This window comes from Nesoenas mayeri, assembly GCF_963082525.1.
Source record: "Nesoenas mayeri genome assembly, chromosome: 3".
In the NCBI taxonomy this organism is placed as follows: domain Eukaryota; kingdom Metazoa; phylum Chordata; class Aves; order Columbiformes; family Columbidae; genus Nesoenas; species Nesoenas mayeri.
The window spans coordinates 56,595,005-56,622,261 of NC_137544.1; the positions used below are offsets into that span (position 1 = coordinate 56,595,005).

Consider the following 27,257-nt stretch of genomic DNA (forward strand, 5'->3'; position numbering starts at 1 on the left):
CACCAAATCTGTGTTAGCAAACACTCTTAGCAGGCTGATTTCAGTGATGGATACGTGCCTGCAAGACAGTACAAAGATTAATGGGGCACAAAACATCTAAATCAGCTATCAAGGACGAGTTCTTAAAAACTGTTTGCATTTCACTTCAGGAAATGCATGTCCTGGGGTGCTGCAGCTAACCAGAAGAGACAAACCAATTCATGTTCCAACTGAGTTATTGTTACTTGTTTTCAGGACCCCAGTTTTCCTTGGCCTGCGCCAGGCATAGCATATTGGCTCGATATCAATCATCCTGGGAAAAGGTAGCTTACAACCAGCACAAAACCAATAGCTCATTTACAGGAAAGGAAACAAGTCTGAAGGAACAAATTATTCCTTTGAGTAAAATAGCAAAGATTCACTTGTAAAATTAAAATACTGAACACTGTAATACAGCTGATGAATCTGCAAATTAGGTAGATGATGACAAGGAAGACAAGGCAAAAGAAAGTTGCCAGAAGTTTGAATCTTCTGTAATTTGGTAGAAGAGGTGTCTTGTGATGGTTACGAAACTACCACCAAGCACGGTGGAAAAAAAGACATAACACAGCAAGTCATAATGGGGGTGGAGGGCAAGAAGGATATTTTTTACTTGAATTGGCTTGGGAAAGAAAACTCAAAAGATAAACTAAACCATCCTCTTTAATGTTGCCTTTAATTACTGCTACCTGCCATGGCAATAAAAGTAAATAGGAAATACTATTCCCACTGTCATGTGGGAACCAGCATTCAACAGTAGCCACTTGTAAGTCTTCCTAATTCTAAGAAAATCAAAGCTTAAGTACATTAGCTAGCAAAAGAAACAATAAGTGAAAACACATTAAAGCCCACTAATAACCACATCTGGATTTACTAATAAAAACCACAAATCCTAGCTTAATTTTAAATAGGGTTTGTGAAAATTCTCCCTGGAGAACATCAGAAGAATATAAATCCTTCCCTTAAACTTTTACATCAGAACAGCATCTAGACTACAGACTCATTCAGCACCCTTTCTTCATTATTTATTTGAAAATATTGTACACACAAAAAAAATTCTATAAAACTTCCCTGAATACTTTCTGTAGGCAATCTGTATCAGTTTTGTAACTGAATTTTATTCCTATTCTCTACACAGTCAACTTGATTTTGTAAATTATTAGAGCAGAGACAAAACAGCTCCTACAGCTCTAAATTGTAAACTTTAATTAAATATCATCACTGTGGAGCTAAAGGAGGAAGCACCTGTAAAAATCTCAACATTAAATAACATAGGTAAAAATTACTTAGCAACTTGAATCACAATATTTATATGAAACTAAAGAATTTAGAAAAGCAATTAAGATCTGCTATAAGGTTCCTTTGTACACCATGATATTTTACTACATTTAAAATTACAGTAATTGTACTAATAAAAGTGAAGCAGTCAAATGAAGCCACATTTTAACTTAAACACAAACTGTGACATTTTATTCAAGAAACTAATCTGATTTTAAACTATATGAGTGAAACCAATGGAAAATCAGAAGTCCAGCTTCTATGCTTCAAAACCTTTCTTCGATCATTTTTCAGATGTTCAGCTTTAGCTTCATCTAACACTTTTGGAGAAGTGCTAGGAAAAAAATCATTTCAGCTTAGGGCTTTTACACAGAAAAGTTCCATTTGCAGCTCTACACCTCCCCTACATGATCTTTGGAGGCATGAAGTATCTGATCATCATCTCACTCTGGAATAAATTGACTCTATCAAACAATACTCAAATTATTAAACTTCCCACTTTGTAAGGTCTGAAATTGACCTGGTTTTCGTTTTTATGAAAACTGTACTTTTTTTTTGTTATGATTAACAAAGGAATTCATTAACAACAAATTCTTTTTTTGACAAACAAATGTACTAAACCTCTTGACTATGCTTAAGGAAGCCTATATATTTGACATATATTTTCTGAAAGCAAAAATCTAATCATCAACATTTTTTGCCAAAAATAAATTTTCCCCAAATACTTGTGCATTCACTTGTTGTCACTATGAGTGCTCCTTATGAAACTTAACTAGCCATTAAATCATGTCTCCAGAAAGATTTGTTGCCTGTTACTGATGTCGCAGCTCTAGGAAGTTGCAGCTGAAGTGACAGCTTTCCGTTGTCCTCCCTGCCTTCGCCTGCTGGTGCTGACTGCTCCACCAGCTTCTGCTCTGCTGATGCTCCATTTGGAGCCTTCCCTGCAATTAGTCCCCACATCTGCCTGCAGATTTCCCAGAAAAATGCCTTACAGCATTCTGTATTTGCCTCACATGCAAATACTTTATTTTTGGTGTGTGCTTTGGTTAGGCTTTGTTTTGGGAGGGTTGCTTTTTTGTTTGTTTGTTGTTTTTCTCCACTCACATAGCAAGAACCTGCTCAAGGAGGAAGCCAAAGAGCACTGAGGGGAAGACACAGCATTTGAAAAATGATACTATTAACTTATTTGTCATGCGCTGTGCTTTGCCACCATCCTGTATTTTTTCCTCAAAATTATTAGAGAAAAGATTGTTGTGAAAGCACAAGGATTTAGAATGCTTTAGCCGAATATTGCCTGTTAAAAGAAGCTACCAAGGTGCTTTACACAGAGTTTGCATTGCAGGTGTTCTGTAGCAGGGAAACAGCTCTGCAATCTCAGCCATACGCAGCACTTGCAGAACCAGTTTTAACGCTACAGAAGAGTTATTGTAGCAAAATTACTATGGATTTAAAAATGGACAAGCAAGTTTTCCCAATTTAATTAACAATCTCATTAAACTGAAGAAGAAAGTGACTTACCTTTGTTATGACTTTACTTTTGAGGAAAATTATAACCCTCTATGTGGTAATTAAGAATACCTGTACCTGGATTACAGTGACATTTTCAGATTCACAGAAAAAGAAACTAAGCTTATTACCTATACTACTGATCCTGCCACTCCTTTTTGAGATTGAGATAAACACACATGCTCAAAATTAAGAACTAACTTTAGAAGCAGAAACATGAAGATGTGTATTTCAAGAGACTTCCCCATTACAAATCAAGGTCTTAAGACATGCACATTTTTCAGTACTACCTTACCACACTCTTGACAAGGGCCGTGTGTGTGTATGTTTCTGGAAAATGAAAGCTCTACTTTTAAAGTAATATAAAACTTCCTAATTTGGGTGGGCAGTTGTTCTATCAAATATATTGAACCTAACACTGATGGTTCTGTAAAGCTGCAGCTAAAGAAAGCATATGTGTCTAATTTAACTGTTTTGTTGTGACAAAATACTCACAACACATTTTTCTGCTTCAACGTGCTATGCAATATTTATCTAACATATGTAAACAAGTAATACATTAAAATGCATGCCATGTTCTGTTTCACTAGGATTTCTGAATCAAGACAAATGTAAAACTAAAAGCACTCACACATAGCTTTTTGAAAAATATTGATTTTGCTACATGTTATACTTTAGACAAATTAGTAATAAATCGACACTGGAGCAATGTAATTCAGACTGGATTCAATGCTACCAAGATAAATACATCTGATGTTCCAGCTCTTTATGGAAAACCCTTTCATTGTTTTAATACATTTGGTGTTAAAATCTCATAATTATGTCCAAGACCAAAGATGCTGCTTTACTTTAGGATTCATTTTTATGCTTACGAAAAACAAAAGCAAACAAGAGAGATCTGTGATACCTATGATAAGTTGCACAAAAAGACGACCAGTTTCCTGTCAGGATCCGTGAGAGAAAAATATTCTTTTGTAACCTGCAAATTCGACTGCAATGCATTGCAAGCTGCTTGATAGTTTAATCTTACAAACAAGCAAGCACATCACCATTCTGACCACTAACAATTTTCAGTATATTACAAAATAGTTTAACAATTCAGTTCATATAGGAAGGAAATTTGTCCCATGAGGTAGGCCCACTCTTCTCTCATCAAGAGCAGTAGAAAACCAAACAACATTGTTACTCCACTTTTAAGATTTACATTTAAATCCACTGGAAACATGGTAACAGGGACTTGTCCTCCCCTTGGCTTAGCATTATGGAAAAGGGGAAGTGGGTTTGTTTTGTTGGCAGCATTATCATTCATTGTTATTAATTATTGTTTTATTTATTTCTAAGAAACATGATGTTCTCTGGGTTTGTGTCTACTTCACAAGTACAAGCACAGCACATATTCACTCTGCCGAAGGATAAGACCAAACATCACCCCTGAAAGCCTGCGAAGACAGAGCAAGGAAGAGGACCTGTGCCGGACCGACACTGACCTCCCCTCGACCCTGGTCCAAGGGCAGCAGATGGGAAGCCTGGAGAAGAGATGGTGGCAGGGGGAGAACCAGTGTCACAGTCTCTTGCCCGCAGCCACGAGTGCAGCAGGAGAAGGGAGTAAGGGACACTGCGCTGCTGCCCTCCCTGCCCCTCTGAAGGCCCGTCTGAGACCAGGACAGCACCTCACTGCTTCAGGCACTGAAGTTCAGTTCATCAAGGTTCAACAGGGCAATTCAAGCACATCACTAGCTGACATGGATTCTACAAAACCTCCGAGTGAACCAGTCAGCAACGCAGACATACAACAGTGCACGTATATCTGATACAAAAGGTAACATGAAGCAAAAAGAAAAAAAGGAGCAAAAGACAGACTTTGGCAGGTTGCAATTGTTTCCCAATTCATTTTGTGAAGACTAGAAAGTTTACATTAATCACCTGAGCATGGCAGAGAAGATGGAGAGAAATGGGGGAGGATGAGCACATGAGAAGTTGTGTCTGAGGAAGGAAGGAAGGAAGGGAGGGAGAGAGGGAGGGAGGGAGGGAGGGAGGGAAGGGAGGAAGGGAGGAAGGGAGGAAGGGAGGAAGGGAGGAAGGGAGGAAGGGAGGAAGGGAGGAAGGGAGGAAGGGAGGAAGGGAGGAAGGGAGGAAGGGAGGAAGGGAGGAAGGGAGGAAGGGAGGAAGGGAGGAATCAGAGAATAGAAAGATTATCTGTCTCCACTCCTGCCTCTGAGTCCACAGTTACTGGACTTCGATCTTTCTGAGGGGTTTGTTTTGGGGGGTTGGTTTCTTCTTTTTGTTTGTTTTTGAGGTTTTGTTTGGTTTTGTTTGTTTGGAGGTTTTTTGTTTGGGTTTTTTTCGATGAAATTCAATTCAGAATTTAACCAGTCAACCACAAGTTTTGAAATTAATCAGGTCCAACCAAGTCAACTAATGATCAAACCTGCCAAAGTTCTGTGACATGAGTATAACACATGCCCAAAGAACAGTAATGAGTTGCCACACACACACTAGATAGAAAATATCTTGTTGCTGGAGTTTGGTAGTTGGAAGAAAGAATATTCTCATACATTCCTTTCTCTTTCTCTTGTATTGCTTCTTTGCTTGTTCTGTTTTATAGCTCAAGACCATAATCACTTGAGCACCACCACAAAATCCCTAATATTTGATTCCTCTTCTAGAAATTCAAAACTTTACTGGGAAGGTTAGGATTATATGACTTTTTTTTTTTTTTTTTTTTTTAAGGTTTATCATAAAATCACTCAAATTGAAGAAATATGCTTTCCTTGCTTGTAGATTATTTCATTCCATAAATAGCAGCAAACCTCTATTACCATCAGGTGACAGATGTATGTCTCCTATATTTGAATAACTAAAAACCTGCTGTATTGAAATTTAAGTCATCGGATGCAGCATAACAATAAAATTAAAGACAAAAATATTTTATATGTTAAAAAAAAAAAAAGACAAATTATTTTCTTCCAACAGACAACACCTAGAGAAGAATGTACAAGCTGTGACATAAATTCATTGTCTGGCAAGCATAGCAAAGTCTACAGTTTGCCGTAACCATCAATTTTGTTGTCCAAGTCAAAAAAGTTGATCACTCAAGATAATAATAATAATAATAATAATAATAATAATAATAATAATAATAATAATAAAAATAGGCACATACCACTAGCCCTGGTAAAGACAGCGACCAGCACACCACAGCAGGAAAATAAAGTGGCACTGCCACAATCTCATGTGTTCTCCTGCTCTTTATTAGCAGGGATGCCCACACAATCTGGTCCCTCCACCACGACAGAAAACTTTGCTCTGCCTTGCACTTGCCAAGCACTAATGCACCGTCCTGGCTCAACACAGAGGATGAGCTATGAGCTGAGTTTCCATCGTCTGTTTGAGATGCAGGCAGAGACATGGTGATCCTGGCGTGTGCATCAACATAACCTCAATTAGCCCTAAAACCAAAAAGGTTTGCAGCTACAGAACCTATTTAAACGGCACACAAAAAGATCTTGTGGACCACAGTCAAAAGACTCAAGAAGACTCTGAGGACAAAAAAACAACAACAAAAACAAAACCACCAAACACCCATAAGGGAAAAACCCAGGACTGCACAGGGTTTCTTCTAGGTAGCCAAGGTACTTTGAGCACTTTCCTGAATTATTCCACTTCAACAATTTTTATACCAATGCTTTATACCTTCTGGCAGTTGCACATAAAGACATTTAAAGACAACAGTGAAGGAGCTCCACAACTAAGAAAAAGAGAGCTCTAAAAGAGGAAAATAGTATGTCTGCAAACTGACAATGCAACAGTTCCTGGCTCTGAGCTGAGAGCACTCTCTGTCTGCCTGTGCCATCGCTTGGCATCCCCCAGGGCAATCACTGTTTTGCAAACTTCCCAGTACTACCTTAGAGCCAGAAAATTATTCTACATCAGATGATGTTTCAGAATATCCAGAACAGGGGTATAATTTACTTCACTTTGGCAGGAGGGAGCAAAGGGAGCGGGGTTGTCTTTAAAATATTTTGTAATATCTTTTAGGTAAAGGGAAAAATTCAACAACACTGGTTTGTTTGTTTGCTTGTTTATTTGTTTAAATACAGGGACCTTGCATAGTTGATCAGAATGTGATCCTAGCACCAAGCATGCTGCTTCCTCCATCATCGATTTTAGAATGTTTTTTTCCTTCAGAACAACCATCTCAGTTGGTTTTTCAATGTCACCTCAAACAAAGTCTAAATGAAAGAAAATAAGTACATACAGGGTAGTGACAATTATAAAGTTATGAAGCATTTATTTCCCTACGAGGAGGTCATATCACTAGTCAACATGGGATTCCTATTACATACTACTCTGGGATGAAGTAAACCCTTTGACTTCAAGCCTCAGGCTTGTTCATCATTTAGTGTTAGACAAAGAGAAAATTTTCAAGGAAAAAAAAAATAATAAAAACATTATAATAATAAACACATTATAGGACGTTGTACATAGACCCAAAAAAAGTCTTCTAGAGCATTTCATCTTGCCCTAAATAATAAAAGGCAGGAAAGGACAAAAAGAAAATTAAGTGGCTGCATATTTTCCAGTATTATTTTTTACCAACATAGACACTGGGGGAAGAGAGGGGTGGAGGAAGGGCTGAGTGTCAGGCAAAATCCAGACGTCTAGCAGCACAATGCTTCACAGCAAAAATTACCTAACAATGCATCTTATCAGTGATGAACTGATGAGTTCAGACTGTTAAGTCAAAGTCCCTGACTCTTCAAGACCAATACATTTGTAAGCTGATTGGTTTCCAATTTTTGAATTGCAGAGATTTTAGTGAACTTTTTGATAATGATTCCATACTGCACCACTTTTTATTTTATTTACTTTCACTCAGGGGTAGCCTGGAAACCCCTAGCAGAGCACAATTCATTACTCGGTCTTTTCAGAACCTGTATAACGAAATAAAGTATTATCAATTTCTGCATTCCTTTCACCATCTACTTCAAGCATATATCATTGATTTCTGCCACAACCCTCTTTCATTCATTTCACTTTTCATGTGAACAAAAACATATTTTAAAAAGAGCTGAGTCAAAAAGTATACCATTGCCAATTCTTTGATAGCACGCTATTCACATCTTTTCTTAGAAATGGATGGCATCTTGCAGAAGCTAATAAAAATATGACAAAATCTGAGCTTCTTATATAACACGTAATTATACTTTCCAACTACAGACAAAGATACCAAAAAAAAAAAATCTTGACAAAAGGAACTATCCAGAATTTCTTAATTTACACACCATGATTTAAGTCAATCCTGTATTTCTGAAAAACTGAATCAGGCACTCTAAGGTTGCTGATTAGCAATAGTGTTTTCCACTCCATTGCCTGACAGTGCCTGCTGTATGGCGGGGAGAAGAATGCTCCAGGCTTTTCATAATCTGGGTAATCAAGGTTAATATAAAATTTGCATACCACCTTGCTGATGAATGGAATGTTTCCTGCAAGAGCACTGAGGTTAAAGTCATATATATTTCATCAGAAATAAAGCACTGGCTAAAAATATTACATATTTATCTAAAAAGTAAGTCTTCATGAGTTTACAGTCAGTCAGTTTTCCACTCAAGACTTTTAGGTAATTAACATAATTTATAACATGGACTCATACAGCCCATTAACCTCCAAATCTCTCATTGCCTTTGGAAATGGCAAGCACCCACTAAATTTTTGTCACCTTGCCCTGAAGATATCCACCATCTTGCAGGGACAAGTAAAAAAAGTCAAAATGCTCATCAGCTTCATTGACATTGTGTTATTCAATAGAAAGAGAATTTAACATCTTGTAGGTATAGCCATACAGTTCCTTAAAATACTCCAGTGCTTCAAGTATTACATCTGTACCCTAGTTATAAGATCAGTTCACACATTTAGAAAACAAAACCCAGAACACAGTAGAACAAAAGAAAGCTACTCACAGACTGTAACATATCAGAAAGCAAAGCAGTGGAAAAGACAGTGTTGATAAATTTAAACAAAGGAAAATAGTAAACTTAGAAAAATGTGTTATTTTCTGAAGAGCTACATAACTGCTAAAATTTCCTTTCTAGATATACAAACACTTTAGCTTCAAAATTCTGCAAATGCAGAGCCACAAAGATGATTCAGGGAGTGAAGCATCTCCCTTATGAGGAAAGGCTGAGAGAGCTGGGGCTCTTTAGTTTGGAGAAGAGGAGACTGAGGGGTAACCTCATAGATGTTTATAAATATGTAAAGGGTGAGTGTCACGAGGATTGAACCAGGCTCTTCTCGGTGACAACCAATGGTAGGACAAGGGGTAATGGGTACAAACTGGAACACAGAAGGTTCCACTTAAATATGAGAAGAAACTTCTTCACAGTAAGGGTGAGAGAATGCTGGAACAGGCTGCCCAGGGGGATTGTGGAGTCTCCTTCTCTGGAGACATTCAAAACCCGCCTGGACACATTCCTGTGTAACCTCATCTAGGCGTTCCTGCTCCAGCAGGGGGATTGGACTAGATGATCTTTCGAGGTCCCCTCCAAACCCTGACATTCTGTGATTCTGTGAAGGACAGAGAAACAGAAGTGATTGTTCAGACTCCACAGTTCGTTAGCTTGTAAAAATCAAGGTATCTAAAATACTTTCCTCTATACCCTTGCTGGAGTGGAGTTTTTGGTGTTTTGTGGAGGTCGAGCCATCTTGCAATGGAGAAGTACAGCTTGGGTAACTGACTTGGACAAGGTTGACAGATTTTACTTGATTTACAATAATCTCAGCTATTTCTAATGCCACAGACCTGAACAGTCAAAATCAGTGTTGTCATTACAAAGAAAAAAGAAAGGGCTTCCATAAAATCTCCATTACATATGGTGGGACTGAAAATGTGGAAGCTGGCATCTCAGTCATGATGGGGCTTGTTCAGGCAAGGCTCACTTTCACTCTATGTACTACGATTTTCCAGTTTGAAGACTAGACTGAGATAGTATTTGTAAAAGTCCTTTGAAAGCTGTTAAGTGCTTTGTGATCTACAGAACTAAATTATTAAAATGTTGCTGATAATCATTCTGCTGGAACTTATTCTTTCTTTGTCCTCACCAAACTGATAAACACCTTGGAAGAAATGTGTCACAGAAATGTGACAGATATGCTTGCACACTCTCATGTTTATCCTAACAGTTAAAAAAATATGGTGTTTTGTTTGTACTAACAAGTCTTGGAGAAGCAACAAGAAAGTTCATTATAATAATGCATTTATCTGAGTAATTCTTAAAAAAATAATGCAGAAATAAAAAAAGTCTTTTGATTAAATGTTGTCTAGCAAATCATAGTCCGGAGAACACTTAGTGCTTTACAAAGCATTTCTGAGAATAAAGCAACGTCATCCTCATTGGGAAATATTTCCAAAGGGGTCCAATTTTCAGTCATTAGTGATAGTGGTAAGCAGTGAGACACTTAAAAGTGCTTTTAACTGACGAAAACTATGGAGGAAAGAAAGAAGAGGAAAGAAAGAAACAGATGTATAAGCTGTTTCATTATATATTAATGAACTAGGAAAAAATAGTTTATGGACATCACCTTAAATTCTTAAAAGCCACAAAGTATTCTAAAACTAGTTCTTGCACAAAGGGAGTGCTAAAGAATGATCCACCTATATGAGGAGCATTGCAATGAGTTATACTACCTAATGAACACGAGCTGTTGCAAGTTTAAAAAAAAAAAAATAGAAAGCTGTCTCTGTTAAATAAATATTAACATAGTTTTCTTTAAGTATGAAGCTAGCCAACCTTTTACTAACCAGTTTTTATATCTCTGCTAGAATAAAGTCTAGCTAGTCATCAAAACAATAGCTCTAATTGATACTTTATTTCCGAGAATCCTTAGATACCAGAAGAATTTAAAGGCGTAATCGGCAAGTTCCAATTTTTAGAAATCTGAAAATATCTGTTGCCTGGAGTTAGATTGAAAGGAGATGTCAAGTGGAAAAGAGCCAAGAGAAACGGACATAGGGCTGGTAGTGGCAGATGACGTTAGTTTACATTTCAACAGCCAGATGAAAAAACAGACTGGTTTAGGTAACCACAGAATATAAAAATTACATTTAGTCTGCCTAGGAATATGGAAAAAACTTAAACACACATGCACTTAGAGGAAGAAGAAAAAAAAAACAAAACAAAAACAGCCTTTGCCCCTTACATGAAACTTAACCATGGCCTAGCAGTTCAGGCCAAAGGTCTACTTACTCTAACATCTTTTCTTTAACAGGGGCCATAAGGAAAGGTAAGAACTTGGCAAGAACACACATCACTTCTCTGTGTTCCCCAAAACATTATTTACTCCTTTCAGTCTAATTTTTTCTGTCTAATTACTGATTTCTAATTTCTGTTTCCTTTTAAGAACTAATTCTAACTTATTTAAAGAACTTTTCCAGTGCCTCCTTAAGCCTACATACTCCTCTGGCATCCACAACACCTTTTTCTGACAGACACTTTGATGGGTCTACAGCCCATTGTGTGACCCACCTCCATTTGCTGCTTTCCAGTCTGGTTCCCCCGTCAGCCCAAGAAGGCTTCTAATTCTTGAAATGGAAGAGGATTCCCCTTCATATTGGTGATGGTCTTGCAGAATTCTGTCATATTTCCCCATTATATTCCCCTGAATTGTGTCTGTTCCCAGGCCAGAGAAACCCATTTTGTTTGAGCATTGCCTCTCAGGCATGGCTACAGACCGCTCCTCTGGCACTGAACTCTTGCTCACGTTAAGATTTCCATCTTTCACTGTCTCACTACTCCACATCCAAGACTGCACAGCAAGTTTTAACATTAGCTGGTTGCTTATCAGTTTCTTAAAGTTTTCAAACACAACACTTCCTATATTTTATATAGAGAGAATATATATACATTATATTCCTATCTGTTTAGTCAACAAACTTATACTAGTTCCAAAATTTATTAATCCAGTATGTCTTTGATATTATTTTAAGTAATTTTCTGTAGTCCAATATATTCTTTTAAAAATATCAGTCCCTTGGAAATTCTTTCTGTTGGATTTTCTTGATGCTACATATCGTATCAAAGCTGGAGACTGTAACAATCAAGTACATCTGTCTTACAAATAGGAAGTGGGATTTTGAGAGGGTGGGTTTCTTCCTAAATCGGCCTATAACTCAGTTCCACACAGTGTGCACAGGTTTTATGTACTTCTGTACTTTCCAATAGTATTTCACTTGTTGCTTTCCTTTCTTAGCTGTATCAATTAACTAAATCAAATCTAATCCTCTGACTTCCCAAACTTTTCTGCATGCAGCTTGCTTACAGTTTCACATGTCTGCAAGCTTACATTAGTGATCTGATATCCAAAAAGGCAACAAATTCTCATATTTCACAAGTCTGCTTCCTAACTTATCTGGCATGTGGCCTAACTGTACACAACATTAGTGAATCTTCAGTCAGTCTACCATCTTCTTGTTATCAGTCTATTACAGTTTCAAGACCTTTTAAGATCATAAATGAAAATAACTTTCCAAGATCTCTGAGCTGTTTATACTTTTATAAATTCTGTAATTCAACAATTTTAAAATAAATAACAGATTTGTTATCCAAATCAAAATGGTCTGGCTTTCTAGAGTTTTCCTGTGCTTTTTTTAATGGTCACACATTGTAAGTCTTCCTGAACAATAAAGGAATTTGTGCTTGGTATAGCTGAGTATTTTAACTTTGCTAGCTATACTTCCAAGTGTAACCATAACCCCAATAAAGCTGCTATGACAGCTGGCCTCTTTGTTAAACTACAGAGCACCATTACTGTAAAATAAAGTTTTAAAGAACCAAAAAGAAACCAAATAATTCATTATTTACAAGTTTGAGATTTACAGTTCCAAGGCAAGAGTTTCTTCACCAGTTTGTAATCAAAGGTTACAAAAACCAGAGATTTAATATAGAATCTAAAATCAGAAAGCCCATGGTTCACATTGCAAAGTGAACCTCACATATGATCAAGCAAATATTGTAACCCTGTGGGAATATCAAAAGAAATTTGGTGAGGGGAACACAAAAAATAGGCAACAAGGGACTTTCTAGGAGATGGTGTTTGAAAACAAAGAAAACCCCAAAACCCGAATTCAAAAAGGATTACATAAGTAGCAAGAGAGAGAAGTGGAAAATGACTGTGACAGAAGCAGAAAAGAAGAGACAGCCCTGAGCAGTTGGATAATTCCTACTACACAAAGGAGAGAACTTGGGGAAATGAACCAAAGCATTAGACAAAACAAAACATCCAGACTGGAATAAACATCACAACTAAAATAAATTAATGACTTAAAGTAGCAACCAACACAGACAACAGAGACACAAAACTCCCAGATAGTCACAATGTTTAAACAACAAAAACCCCCAAATATTTTTTCCTTTGAAGCAAACTTGAGGCAAGTCAAAGGTGCTGTATTTCCAACAGAGTGATAAAAAAAGATTCCAGAACTAACAAGGATCAAAATCAAATAATATCCTTGATCCCAAGAGATTCTGTAATCAAACTCTTTTCCTTGACAGTTCATCCACATGTTAAACCAGCGGAACAGAAAGTGCAGATGCCTTGCTAGCAGGAGAGAGAAGACAGATTGTATCATTACTGCTAAAACTCCCCAAGCGCAAAATATGACAACTGAAGAGTTACAGAGCCCATGCTTGGAGAAACCCACAAGAATGGTCCTAACATGGAATTAACATTAGAATTTCATGTCATATATACTATCGACACTGGAAGCTTAAATAATTTTTAAAAAACAAACAAAAAACCCCAACAAGAACAACAAAAATGTCGGCTAACAGGAGTACAGAAAGGCACTATTTTAGTTCTAAACGTTCTTGAACCACAAACAGGCTGAAAGCTGGAGTATATTCTGGGGGAATCAAGACCATGAGTTTGTCCTGTTCCTGAACTTTTCCACAAGCTTCCACTGTTATGTGCTCTCAGAGACAGAATAAGAAGCTAAACAAAAATTCAGCTACTGTTATAAAGTGCACCATCTCTTGTCAGAAAATAAATAAATAAAAATATTTTTTAAAATAAATCACTCACCAGATTATAGTTAAAGAAAGGCAGGTAAATGGATTAACAATAATAACTATTATAAGCCTACAAGTAAAAGAAAATTATTAATCCATCCAAAAATGCATAAACTGTATCTCTACTGTTTACCAGAGTGACAGGCATAACAGTGCTAGTTTTGAACAGGAAGCAATAAAGCTTCAACCAACACAGCAGAGCACAGAAATGCTGTTCAGGAGCTAATTAGCCAAGGTGTGGTGGCACTCTATTAGTACTATTAACACAGCCATTCTGACAACTTCCAAGTCACCATACGAGATTTCCTTATAGTGTAACCTGTGTTAATCATTTTTTTCTTTCTCCACTTAAAGGTGAAAAAAAACAGTAAGGAAGTTAACTTGATTAACAAAGTACATGCAAACAGTTGAGCTCCACAGTGATCTTTAGCAGTGACCTTGCTTGTAAAGGCAGGGATCCAATTCCTGGTTTAGTAAAGAACTGGTTCCATCATGCTATAAAAACTGGTGTGTAATTCCCTTCAGTTATAGCTAAACTCATGGACCAACAGGTCGATCAAAGTGCCAAAATCACAAGCTAGAGCTCTACAGGAAAAAAACTCCTATGAGAAAAATGAGAAAAGACATGCATGCCAAAGAACAACTCAACTCAAAACTAACACTAATAAAAAAAAAGGAATAATGAAGAGCAATGTTGACTTTGAGACCTCAAAGGACCACTTAAAACCACAAACACACCAACCCTGTTTGTGCAAACAAGCAGGCATACACAGACAGCACACAGGTTTTCGCTCCTGTTAATAATTGCGCCAGTCATATGCAAATCACGGCAGGTCACATTAGCAGTTCTCCAGTCCTTCTCCAGATTTATTTTTAATTTAAAAATAAACTGTGTTATACATGATTTCAATATTTTGCTGGATGACTGAGCAAGGGAAAGAATGAATTTAAGTGCAGTCTATAGAGAGATAATGTGAAGGCTGTAACATAAGTGAAAAATGGCCATGTTGCTAAGATAAGGCCCCAACCACCAATCTCATTGTCAAGCCTGGCCATCTGTCAGCAGAAACCTGATTTACTGCATATAATACTGCTATACTTGATTACTACTACAGTGCTATAAAAGGCTCCTGGTTTTTTTAAGCATTCCAAAAGCTACTTTCTAGCAACATAAAAGGGTTAATAAAATACCTCCTCAGAAGCTGAGATTCATGAAACCAGGTTTCAGAACTTTAAATCAAATTTCACCCAGTTTCAATGTCACCGATAGATGAAATTCCTTTATAAATAAAAATATTAAAAAACAGGGAGAGAAAAACATTAAATTATAGTAAATTACACCAGTTTCAACCTATAAGAAAGGCTGCTTGCAGCAATTCTTGGTTTTTATGGAGATTATTGTGACAGTGGACAATTGCAAAGAACTTTTAAAAGGTACTTTGAGAAACACTCCTACAATACCACTATTCAAGAAAACCTCATTAATAAAGAGGTCACCTTGCATCACATGATAACTAGTCTGGCCATCCAAACTGTCTGCAAGAGTGTTAATGACCTGAAGCATCCTTAGACAATAGTCTGTAAGCACTGCATACAACAATGACATAATATCTCATGGTGTAACAACTCAGATGAGTACATCTAATCCAACTTTTCCGCCTCCTACACACCAGGACAACAATGCCTGTGTATGAGATTCATCCTTCACATCAGATACCCACTGAGAAAAACAGCTGCAGGTACTTTCTCAGGTTAATCAAACAAATCAAATAACAGCATCTAGTAATAACAAGATGATTTTTCTCTCTAAACAACAGCCCTGCGCTGCAGGTGGTTTTGTCCCATAGAGAGCGAAGGGAGAAAAATGCGTCCTAAGCAGCTGCTCATTAGGTGAGCACCATTCTGCCTGCACAGCAAATGAAGCAAATGTTGTGGAAAAAAACACAGTTTACGGTCATGTAATTAGACATGGTAACACAGGCACATCCAAAAGAGGTGGGAAGACAGGTACAAATTACAGTGGCACAGGCAATTTATTTCTGGGAGTTTATTATTTTTGATGTTCCTGGACTTCAACTTTACAATTTCTTTTAACAAGGCTTGTTTCCAGCTTATTTTTTTCCTATTATACAATAACAGATAACTTTGAACAATCACCTCCTATGAAAAATACTCAATTCCAAATAATTATTTCTTCTGAACAGATCACTTTATTTAAGGACACCAGAAAAATACTCTATCAGAACAGACATAAACAAAAGTAAATTGTATAGGACCTCATTGTAATTGTGATAAAGAGGTGAGAATTTATTGCAAGCTTACCTGATACTCATTGGGCCAGAAAGTGCTCACAGCCAACTCCGCTCGAAGCCAGTCTTTGCCAGTGGAACCAGTGACGTTCCAGATGGGATTAGCCAGTGGCCCCTTGTTCACCCTAACCAGGATGTTCAAAGTGCCTGGGTTTGCTCCGTTCTTGCTGTACAGAAGGTAGCTGAAATCGATGCAGTGAGTATCATTTTCTTTCATCGTTGGAAGCTGGAGTCGAGTCCTTTCTCCAGGGTCATGATCTGAAGAAATCACTATCATGTATGATCCTAAAGAAGCAGGGAGTGGGAGGAAAAAAACCACACAATAGTAAGGAAAAGATAAATGCAAATAAACTGATTGTTTACTGTGAAAAGGATGGAATGCATAGATGTCATATCCCAAAATGTCAAAATTTCAAGCAGCAAGAAATCCAGCAAGATATAAAATGCCTAGGAATACCACTAAAGCAGTATCTACAGAAGGCAACACACATCTCTGAGGACCTATCTAGATGTTTCCACCTACAAACTTTTCTCCCTCCTCTTTCAGGATCAGATAATTAGAAATAGGATCACAGACAGACTGAAAAAAAATAATGAGAGGAGCAAAGGCTCGTTATTCTGAGGTCACCGAGGTTAAAGTTATCTCAACTTGCTCCACAGATTTCCTGAAAATTAAAAATATGGAAGAATAAGGTGCATGTCCCTCAGTGTAGCTTTATCACACTTTCCTCTATCCTTAAAGAGAGGCAAACTAGAATTCTAGATACATTAGCAATAAAAATAGCTCACTTAGGACACCAAGCCATATTTGTCCTGAAAAGCTGGGTTTGCTGCTCCATTTGTCAATGGACTTGAGGGGGATAGGAGAAGTTTCTATAGCTGGAAGGGAGCTCATCTTGTAAATTTATTTTATACTACAGAGAAGACAGGCCAAGCTAAGCCCGCCCAGCTACAAAGGCAGAAAGAGGAAATTAGATGCTTAAACAGTTTACAGAGGAGAAAATGCTGAAAGAGTTTGTCAAAGTAATCTGCAGAATGGACAGTAAAGACAAGGCTACCATGTGTCGCAGTCCTAGAAGAGCTCTATTTCTTCAAGAGTAACAACTTCATACAAGGTTTTACCTAGTGAATGAATAAATCCAAAGAACAAAGCTTCTAAAACATAGTCTGCCAAGCAAAACTTCACAACCAAGTGAGAAAACCCAACTCTATATACAGTCTGAATCCTTGCCGCAGGAAAATTTCCTAAGCTGAAGTACCCTCCTGCTTAATGATTCCAGAACCTTCGTGCTGACAAATCTTCCTTCTGCCTTCAGTCCTAAAGAGCACCACAATAAAGAGCTCTTCCTCCTGAAGAAGGTTCAGATGAAGTCCATCAAATATACAATGAAAGAAGCTTTTATTAAAGTACAGTGTTGGAATCTTAATTTTTAATAGTAATGTTTAAAAAAAATGGTTTAAAGAAAACTCTAACATAACATTAGCATCTAGTTAATACTTAGCATTATATGCAGAATCCATTATTGAAAGAAGCAGAATATAAAAACTGACTTTGCAGGATTTTTGAAATGCTGTTTCTTTCAGTTTATCTCAAGATAAAACCCTTGTGAGGAAATGAAAAATCACAAACGAGTTATAAAAAACAAACTAGAAGTATTTCAAGATCTTGCTCCTATACTGAACTAATCTACTACAGTCCTTGGAAACTCCAACATACATTTTTCTGTATAGCAATACATTTTATAGTATTCTACTTTTTCAAACTCATTTTTCACCATTTAAAAATACTTAGCAGTGAATTTGCATATATCTATCTACATGTGTTAGTCCTACAGCATTTCATTAAACGCTCCAGACAGTATTCATAAACCATTTGTCACAAAGCCAAAGCATCTGTTCAGCATCTCACAACCTACTTCCCCTCACCCCTCCCTTTTTTAAAACTTAAGAGGCTTTATCCCATGAATGTACACAACCTCACTCCTTCCTCAGTCATCTACCTACTCCAAGAAAATCAGAAGCCAATTCCAAAGTAAACTATAGATCAAACTTCTGTCTTTGAAAAACTCAGAAAATCTTTTCTGATGCCCTTTTTAAGAAAGTAATTCTCTATTGTTTAATAAATACTATGTACTAAAACAAGACTGGAAGGTGTTGGGTGGGGTTTTTTTTCCCATTTATATAACCTTGTAATATCTTGGGTCAAAACTTAAAAACCTTATGCAAAACTTCAGCCCTAGATATTCTCTACAGTTTGGTTGGTTGGTTGTTTTTTGATGTTTTTTAAAGAGGCATAGCTTTTAACACTGAAAAATGTGTTTTATAGCACGATGTATGCAGCACAAGTTGCTGTGCAATCCATTAAAACAAATGAGGCCACATAAACATGAATAATAGAAATTATAGAATGAATAGTGTTTGAAAAAAAAGATTTATCATTAGATGACCAGATAAATTTGAGGTAGCATAGAGCTGATAAGAGCAAGCTATAAAGTTTTCAAATTTGAAAGGTATTGGCAAATACTACACACTACTTTTATAAAGTAATACCAATGGAAGAGGATCACTAGTGAGGATGGAACCCTATGAAAATATGTGCTGACAGAATCAGCAGCAAATGCCCAAATGTATGTATTTCATAAATGTTATTAGATGTGAAGCAAAAGGATTAAATAAAAACAAGCAGCAGAAGATTTTCCTTTAATTTTAAATAATTACTTAGATACAGTGAATGGGAATTGTGCCGATATGAGACAGTATTTACAATGCTATCCAAACAGATGTCAAAATATATGTGCGTTTTAAAAACAAGACTTTCAAAGGTAACATAAACTCCAGCATACACTTATATCTAAGTGTAAAGAGATCCCAGGTGGTCAGGCAAACATCTGACCTGTTCTCTCGTACAGCTACTGCAACACTCAGCTGACCATGTAAACGGGCAGACAGCATTTAGATTTATGTACAAACACTGAAACAAAGGCATAACTGCATATAAAAAAAAAAAAAAACAAAAACAAAAAAAACACCACACACAAGAAGCATCTGTAATACTGTATTATTACCAAATCAAAAGTTTTCAATTAATAGACGTACTTGATAAAGGGATGATAAAACAGCCACAGGGCCACTTTACAGATATATCCAACTCCTTTGATTATTATTAGTGGCAATATCAGCACAGTACAAAAGCAAGAAGTGGTAAGCAAACCTCAGCAGACCACTTCAAGCAACAGGGAACAATGACCCAGATATTTAACATTAAAGTAGAGATACAGCAAGAGGACAGGTGATCACAAGCTAGATGGTTAGACATTTTTTGGACTTGGCAGAAATGCAAAGTACAAGTGAGGGAAATGCTCACAAGTTTATTAATCCCTAAGATTAACTATCTATTTGATATTTCCAATGAGAATTTAGAGCAACTGTTAGAGCCAACTATTCACAACAGTGCTCCAGGCTGGAGCAGGGGAAAAGAGAGAGGGAAGAAGTGGGGGATGGGAGGAATTAAGTTAATTTTTCCCAAAGCCAAGTTTTGCCTGTCACAGTTGGTAATTGTTATTGCCCAAAGAATTGATCTCCCTGTTGGTGTCTCAACCCACAAGCTCTTTCATTTTATTTTCTTTCCCTGTGCTGTTGAGGAAGGGAGTGAAAGAACAACTGGGTGGGGGTCTGGCTAAGGCCAACCCACCACAGTTTCCAAAAAGCTGATTAGTAGCAGTTGGGTAGTTTTACTTAACTGGAGTTAGATACTGCATATACTAGCTGTTTTATTAAATCCTAGTGGAGCCAGGTTCTGTGACTTTTGCCATTGTTATTGGCCTAGCAGAGCAAGCACAAGCAGATGTAAATAAATCAAACAAACAAACCAACGCACACAAAAAAACCCACCTTCCCTTGCAGACAAGGAAGGAAAAAAAAGGAAAGGGCAACTGACCTCTGCTCCATTACGACTAAGATTTTACAATAAAGAAGTTGCAAGAGAGTTGCATCATTAAAAAGAAAAATTATAGTTAAAAAAAAAGAAAACAAACAAACAAACAAAAAAATTTTAAAAAAACAAACAGCCCTGTATTTTGGGAAATGAGGAAAGAAACAACATGAAACAGTAAAAGTTCATTTTTTTTCTTCTTACAAGACAAAGATTAAGTTCATCTTTGAATGATACTGTAAGAAATTAGAGGTTAAATGTATCCCAAATCATCTTCTACACCTGGACCAAGATCCACCACTCTTAACTATTCCTTTCACTCTGCCCAAGTACAAAGCCTTCTATTACTCTGGCAGTAGGGCCGTTACAAAATACATCACAATAGTAACATTTTTCTTGCAACATTTAGTTTGACAGAGATGTTGCTTCACCCTCCTTTCAGATATTCCCTAAAGAGTCTTTCCCATCCTTTCTAGTTTACAATCTTCAGATCTCTTAAGGAGCGTTCTCTTTCTCCCAACCACACTTAATTTATATTTCTCCAAATTCAACTCTACTCTTCCATTTTTGCTTTTCTTCTCTGAAGTCCCTTTCTGTTTATTTGCCAGTTAATAGCTCCTAATATTATTCCTGATGTGAAAAGTCAATCCAGTTCTCTCCTACACAGAAAAGAAATATCAGAGTACAAAACAACTAAATAACACTGTCTCTTAATCCTTTACCCAGATCATGCAAAGAATTTAGAATCTGACTTTCAGGAAGGCTGTGATGCCTATTCAGCAGTTATTGATAAACTCATTACAAGGCATCCAAAAACATACTGAATAAGAGACGTTAGATTTTTCCTTAGCCATATAATTGAGTAGATCTCTATATTCCTCACACCTTTCACTATGTTTATTTTATTTTGATAAACACTCAACTTGATGTCCTAGCTCAGTAGAATTTAAGAATAAATTTAAGAATAATTTGAGAATAAATTAATTCCTTAATTATTCATCTGTGAAAAGCCTTAGGTTTTATCCCCTACTGAAAATCAAGCTTTCTTATCACCTAGCAGTTAATTGCAAATAAGAAATCATGCTAAGATAATAATAAAATAAATAAAATAAAATAAAATAAAATACAAATTCTTAACTAAAATGTGCCTGCTGTAACGTACCAATGTGGCAGATAAGTTTCCCGATCACATTATTTTCTCTCACTTCCTTGCTCCCTGAAAAACGGGCTTCTATTTCAAGTGTGAAACTTGTAATTTTCAGCAGGCTGGTTTTCTGCTCCTGCAAATCCTCTTTCCTTCAAACACATACTAACCATCAAACCATCTCCATTTCGAGGGCACACTGTGGTACCTTCTCTGCTTGCCACTGTGCTCCTCCAGTTACAAAGACACAATTATGTCACCTTTAAGTGAAAAAAAAAAAAACTTCAAAAAACAACCAGAAATTCTGAATTTCATATGCAAATAGATTTATGTGTACAGAAGTGGATTTAATTTTGCAGGTTACCAATGGGAAAAAAAAAAAAAACAACAAACACTGATACACTTCCTATTGTAGTGGGGAATAAAGTGAACATTCACAGAAACAGATCCAGGGTAAAAAGAAGTCTTCCCCATAAAGTTAAAAGAAGGGATTGTCTTTGCTTGATGGCCATGTCAATGACATGACATGGAGAGTCAAGGTACTTAAACATATTATGCTAAAGCTCAGGACTATATGACCTTTTTATTTCATTTTCTAAAGCCTACTATATAACATTATAGTCCCCAATTAGGTTTCAGGTTTTTATGAGAGACAGTGGGCAATGAACTGACATCAAAATGCAGAAATAGGCTTGCAACTGGAAGTAGACTCCAGACAGGAGTAGTTCAGAAACTTCAGAATTAATTCACAGACAAGTTACATTTCCCACACACTAGCATTTATGTTTATTTTGTTCTTCAGAGCAATATCCCTATGATCATTTCACATAGGGCCTTTTACATTTATTTCTGTAATTTTCAAGAAGGAAAAAAGTAAAGGCTAATGATTAAACCTCAAAAGCTATCATATTAAATTTTCCTTCTTGCAGGAAGGATACTCTTTTCAAAAGAAGAAAAAAAGAAAATAAGTCAATGAATAAATTAAATACACTCTGAGTAAACGTCCATCTGCTTGGGTTTAAAAAACCTCAAATGATTATAGTCTTCTCTTTCTCCTTCCGCTACTCAACACACAACTATTATCTACCACCCTAGGACAAAAGGAGCAAAAACAATATTAAAGAAATTCAGAAGAAAAACTAGAGACAATAATAAGCTTTCTTATTTTTAATACCCTTCCCCACCAGCTCAGCTTCATGTCTTAAGGAGTGTACCTAGAAATAAATGTAAAGACACTATAATCCCTCTTAAAATACATTACTTGATATGCACACAAAATGTGCAATATCACAATATCCTGATTGGCCCTGTCGGTCAGTTGCTTTCATTAAAATAAAAAAAAAATCAAAACCAATGTTATTGCTGTACACAAGAGTTTTCCAAATTTTCTTTAAACTGTTATAATTCTTTCTACACTCTTCACTTGCTTGTAGTATTAACTCTACACAAGACTCAGACTGTTCAAGGTGTGATTCCATTTCTTTACAGATTTTCAAAAATGAATGGGTTGAAAATCAAGACCACCAATTTCAACTTCACTGCATAGCTCACTGCCAATGCACCACAACTGAAGTTCACATCAAGACCAGACTCTGAATTTACTACAAAGATTAAAAGTAACAACAACAAAAACACACGACACAAAGACAGGGGAAATTTTACTGGAGAATGCAATCCATTTTTTTTTCTTCCACTTCCCATAGAGAATGACTATTATTAAATAACCAACCCAAAACAGGTCATTAAACCACATGATGTAAATAAAGGCAGAGGACTCACTCATTCAAACAGAAACTCAGCCTAATGGATGGCAGTAGCTCATCAGTTTTGCACAGACACTGCAATTTCATATGACAAGAAAAGGTCTCCTGCCCTCCAGCCTGTACTCGATCGTGCCAAAAGCATGGCTCTACAGCAAGGTACTGAAACTGGGATTGCCCCATTTTCCACACCCATAGAAGTAAAGCAACAAGAGTGGGACAGCTTGACAAGGCAGCACAGAGTGAGACTGAGCCAGGCAGGGTAAATCAAAGCAGCACCGGGTCAGACACAGAATTAGTGTAATGGGTGCCACAACACTTGACCAGCATTCACACCTATGATACTACTATCACTCATGAATTGTCTGTTCCATGACAACAAGAAAATGTTTGCTAATTAAACGGAGGAAGAAAATTAACAACAACAACAAAAAATTCAGAGGTATACCAGTATCTGGGGCAAATTTTATGAAGAAGTTGACTGAAAATCATTCCTCGGGTTATACGCAGCTACAGAAGTTCTGTTCCCCTTATCAACATACTACATATGAATAAATATGAAAAATACACACTGTTGAAGTGTTTGAATTCTTAAGTTTTCTCATACATAACACCAGCTTCCTGTGGATTTGTTTGTACTGATGCAGAGAAAGAAAACATGATGAGATACCAGTTTCTGAGGTATGATAATTGAAGTCTTTTCATTCTGTTTTTTCTTGTGATGGATCTTTAGCAAATATGTAGGCTTTAAGCACTCCAAAGTCTGAGACAGAAAAATGTCAGCAACTCAAATTTCTAAGGGAAGCTTGCAGTGCCTGTACAAAAGAGCATTTATCTTATGATGTGCTACTTTGAGCAGTCTCTTCCAACAAAGCATTCAGAAAATAACATTTGATACAGTGCATCAGGCAAGCTTATGAAAGGACAGCGCTACTGAACAGTAAGCTGCATCTAAGTAATGCAAAGGCACACAGAATAGTTTCATATTTATTTGGGAATTAAGTGAGGCACTCAGTCACAAGTTTGTAACATCAGCATCCATGAATGGATGGCTAAGATGAAAGTAAGAACAGCTCCAAGTTGTCTGAAATTCTGTTGTTAAGTCATAAATACTGCACGGGTGATGGCATGGTGACTGTAGAATGCTTCTCAGTCACCCAGGGGCTGATCTAACTGTCAAGGCAACAGTACACATTGGTCAGTCACCTGTCTGGATAAAACTGTATTTTTAAGCAAAACTTCCAAGAAACATCCAAATCAAGAATAACATTGACTCAGTATGAAGTTATACGACTGGGATATCAAATAACTGAGTATCATTTGTGTGCACACAGCCTACAGCCAGTAAGATGTTCCACAGCAGCAGCTGACGCTGTCAAACCCCAAGGCATCCTGTACCTCCTGGGAAAAATTCAGTTCTGTGAAGACACAGACACCTATAAAGAGTTGCAACAACCTCATTTGAAACAATGATATGAAATATAGGTGCAGAAAAGAGTTGAAAATTCATTTTGTTTCCCCATTGCTGTAAACTGCTCTGATACTGCTCAGCTGGATAAGATAAGCAGTAATGCATAAACAGACCTCCTCTTGCACCTTAGTTTTGTTCCACCCATTTTTGTGGCAGACATTCCAGGATGAAAGACCACTGTTGGCCACTCTGCATCCACTTGTAGGACAATAATGACACTGTATCATCATCACTACTAAACATAAACTGAAAACCCAAACAGAGGCTCAAGCCAAGGGGCATTCAGATTTTTCAAATGCTGATTAAAGAGACACACTTTTCTTTACTGAGAAGGTTACAAGCAGGCAGAGAGCAAATTATCCACTTTCTCTGTAAGGTATTATTTATTTGAAATTAGAAAGAAATTAAAGCAAAAAATTAACATTATTAAAAGTTTCTAAGGCAGATAATCTTAAAGAAGGTGAGCACTGACCATAGTTCTTTGGTTCTCTGTGCATCTGCTGTGGAGCACAAAAACAAGTTCATGGAGAATTCTCAAATGACAGCTGAGGCCACCTGAAAGCTGCTTTTCCTCTCAGCACACAGATACACTGATCTTCTCCTCCTCCATCTCTGCTCATCAGACCCTTGCATGAGCCAAACCAACACCCAAATCCAGAAACAAACCAACCCATGTCTCCTGTCGCTCTATTGAGAGAGGCGAGGGGACAGCAAAGTTGAGTTTCTTCCCAGGTGAGGGAAATGAACTGACTCCTGGGACGGGTCAATGAGCACCAAAGCCAGGTCAAGATACAGGAGAAAGCTGAAGCTGTAAACACAGGTTGATCCCTCCACTACAGAACAAACAAACAAACAAATTAAAGGTATGTAGTTTGGAGTAGCTGGAAGTCTTTAAAGAAAGCTCAAAAATAGCCTTAGGATTATTTTCTCTCCATTGCCAACTAAAAAAAATACTCCTGCAAACTCTTTAGGCTTTTTTCCTCCCCTAAGTACTAAGTGGCATTTAGATTTCAGCTGAACAGGAAAATATAATTTTTGAAGCAGCATTCATATTCAGAGTGTCTTTAACACACTAATCATTCTTCTAAAAGCAACAGTATTTAAATTGCCTTGAGAAGATACTTATTCCTATCAGCTTAAGACACTGAAATTGAAAACATAAATTAAACTGGCCATTCCCTGGACGACTGTGTGACAACACAAAAGAATTAACAATCTACTGAGAATACCACTCCCAAGGATCACCAAGAGTTAAATAAAGGCTCAAAAGCTATAATCATTACCATATGCAACAGCAGGTTACAACTGTTATTACAGACCTTTCAGAAGAGGAAATTATATGCCCTGTATTTCTTGAAAGTAGCCTTGGAATTTATTTAAAGCATGGGAGGTTTTTAAAATAGTTTCATTAGATTTGTGTGTAACTAGAAGAATATTCATTCCTTTATTTTGGACCACTTTTTCTTGGCACCAAATAATATTTTTTCCTGCTATGAAAACAATTTTCCTTAGAAAGTTGCTTTACTCAAACAGCTACCCAAAGAAGAATCTTTTACCTTTACATATCTTTCCTTTTCAGGTGTAGGATCTGCACACTTAGGGAGTTATACATCTTTTTGATTAAATACATGACCTAGATTAAGAACAAACTACTGATAAGAGTTTTCAAAAACACTACAGAACAATATTTAAATTGTGGAAATAATACACACATATACATTCAGAAGATAGATCTAATCACAAATTACTGCCTCTTCTTCAGAATATCATCCCCTGAAGTATGTACCGACTGTGTAGTGATTCACACTCCAGCTGAGAATAACCAGGAGTCATATCTTTATCAATACAACTGCAGGATTATTTGGAGAACTTAAGTACTTGCTTAAGGGGGGGGGAAAGGCTTGAAAACTTGACATTTACTGTTTCCAAGGAAGGGTCTTCTTCAGACCATCAGCTACACACACTTATGCATATTTGTAGAATAAAAATCTTAAGCCATTCAACAAGTGTACTCCATTAACAGCGAATGCCTTCTTCACGGAAAGCGTTGTTAGACATTGGAACAGGCTGCCCAAGAAAAGCGCTTGAGTCCCCATTCCTGGAGGTGTTTAAAAGACAGGTAGATGTGGCACTTAAGGACATGGTTTAGAGGTGGACTTGGCAGTGTTAGGTTTATGGTTGAATTCAGTGATCTTAAAGGTCTTTTCCAACCTAAGTGATTCTATGAATCTCTGAATGCCCTGTAAAGTTTGAATTTTGTAAGATGGAAAGGAAATGGCTAATAAAAAGGAACATCTACAGACAGCTACTTCTGGAATTTCTTTAGATTTTTCCAGTTACTGACTGTGATGGTGACTGATGATGTGAGGGCAAGCGCAAGCCCTACAACGCATCTCTGTGATAGCCACAATACATAACTCAACACCACCTAAAGAGAACGGTCAAAATCCACAGATCCTACATATCCAAAAAAATGCTTTGAGGAATCCTATCCAAGAATGTGAGAATGGATAATCTATCATATTAAATGCCATAGAAACAATATTAAAAAAAAAAAAATCTCTAAATATCTGTTGTGCATCCAAATGAATTCATACAGGCAATAAAAACAACAAAAATACAGAGACAAAACACCCCTCCCAACACAGTTGAAACATTTGTCTTGATACTCTAGAGAGGCTTAGAAAATACATTAAAAAATAAAGTTCAGAAATTAGAATTCCTCTCTCTCCTAGATGCTGGAACTCAGAGTTAAAACAGACACATGGGTTTTATGG

General features: G+C 36.9%; 1 protein-coding gene across 2 annotated transcripts in view; it reads right to left on the reverse strand.

The window, feature by feature from the left end:
- Nucleotides 1-27,257, reverse strand: part of PTPRK (protein tyrosine phosphatase receptor type K) — a gene marked incomplete at both ends in the record, with an annotated part of 407,260 nt that overhangs the window by 256,235 nt on the left and 123,768 nt on the right. For both annotated transcript variants that reach the window (XM_080341013.1, XM_080341012.1), the window contains one exon: nt 16,188-16,459. In XM_080341013.1, the coding sequence (XP_080197139.1) occupies nt 16,188-16,459 (272 nt within the window). The remainder of the gene's footprint in view (nt 1-16,187; nt 16,460-27,257) is intronic.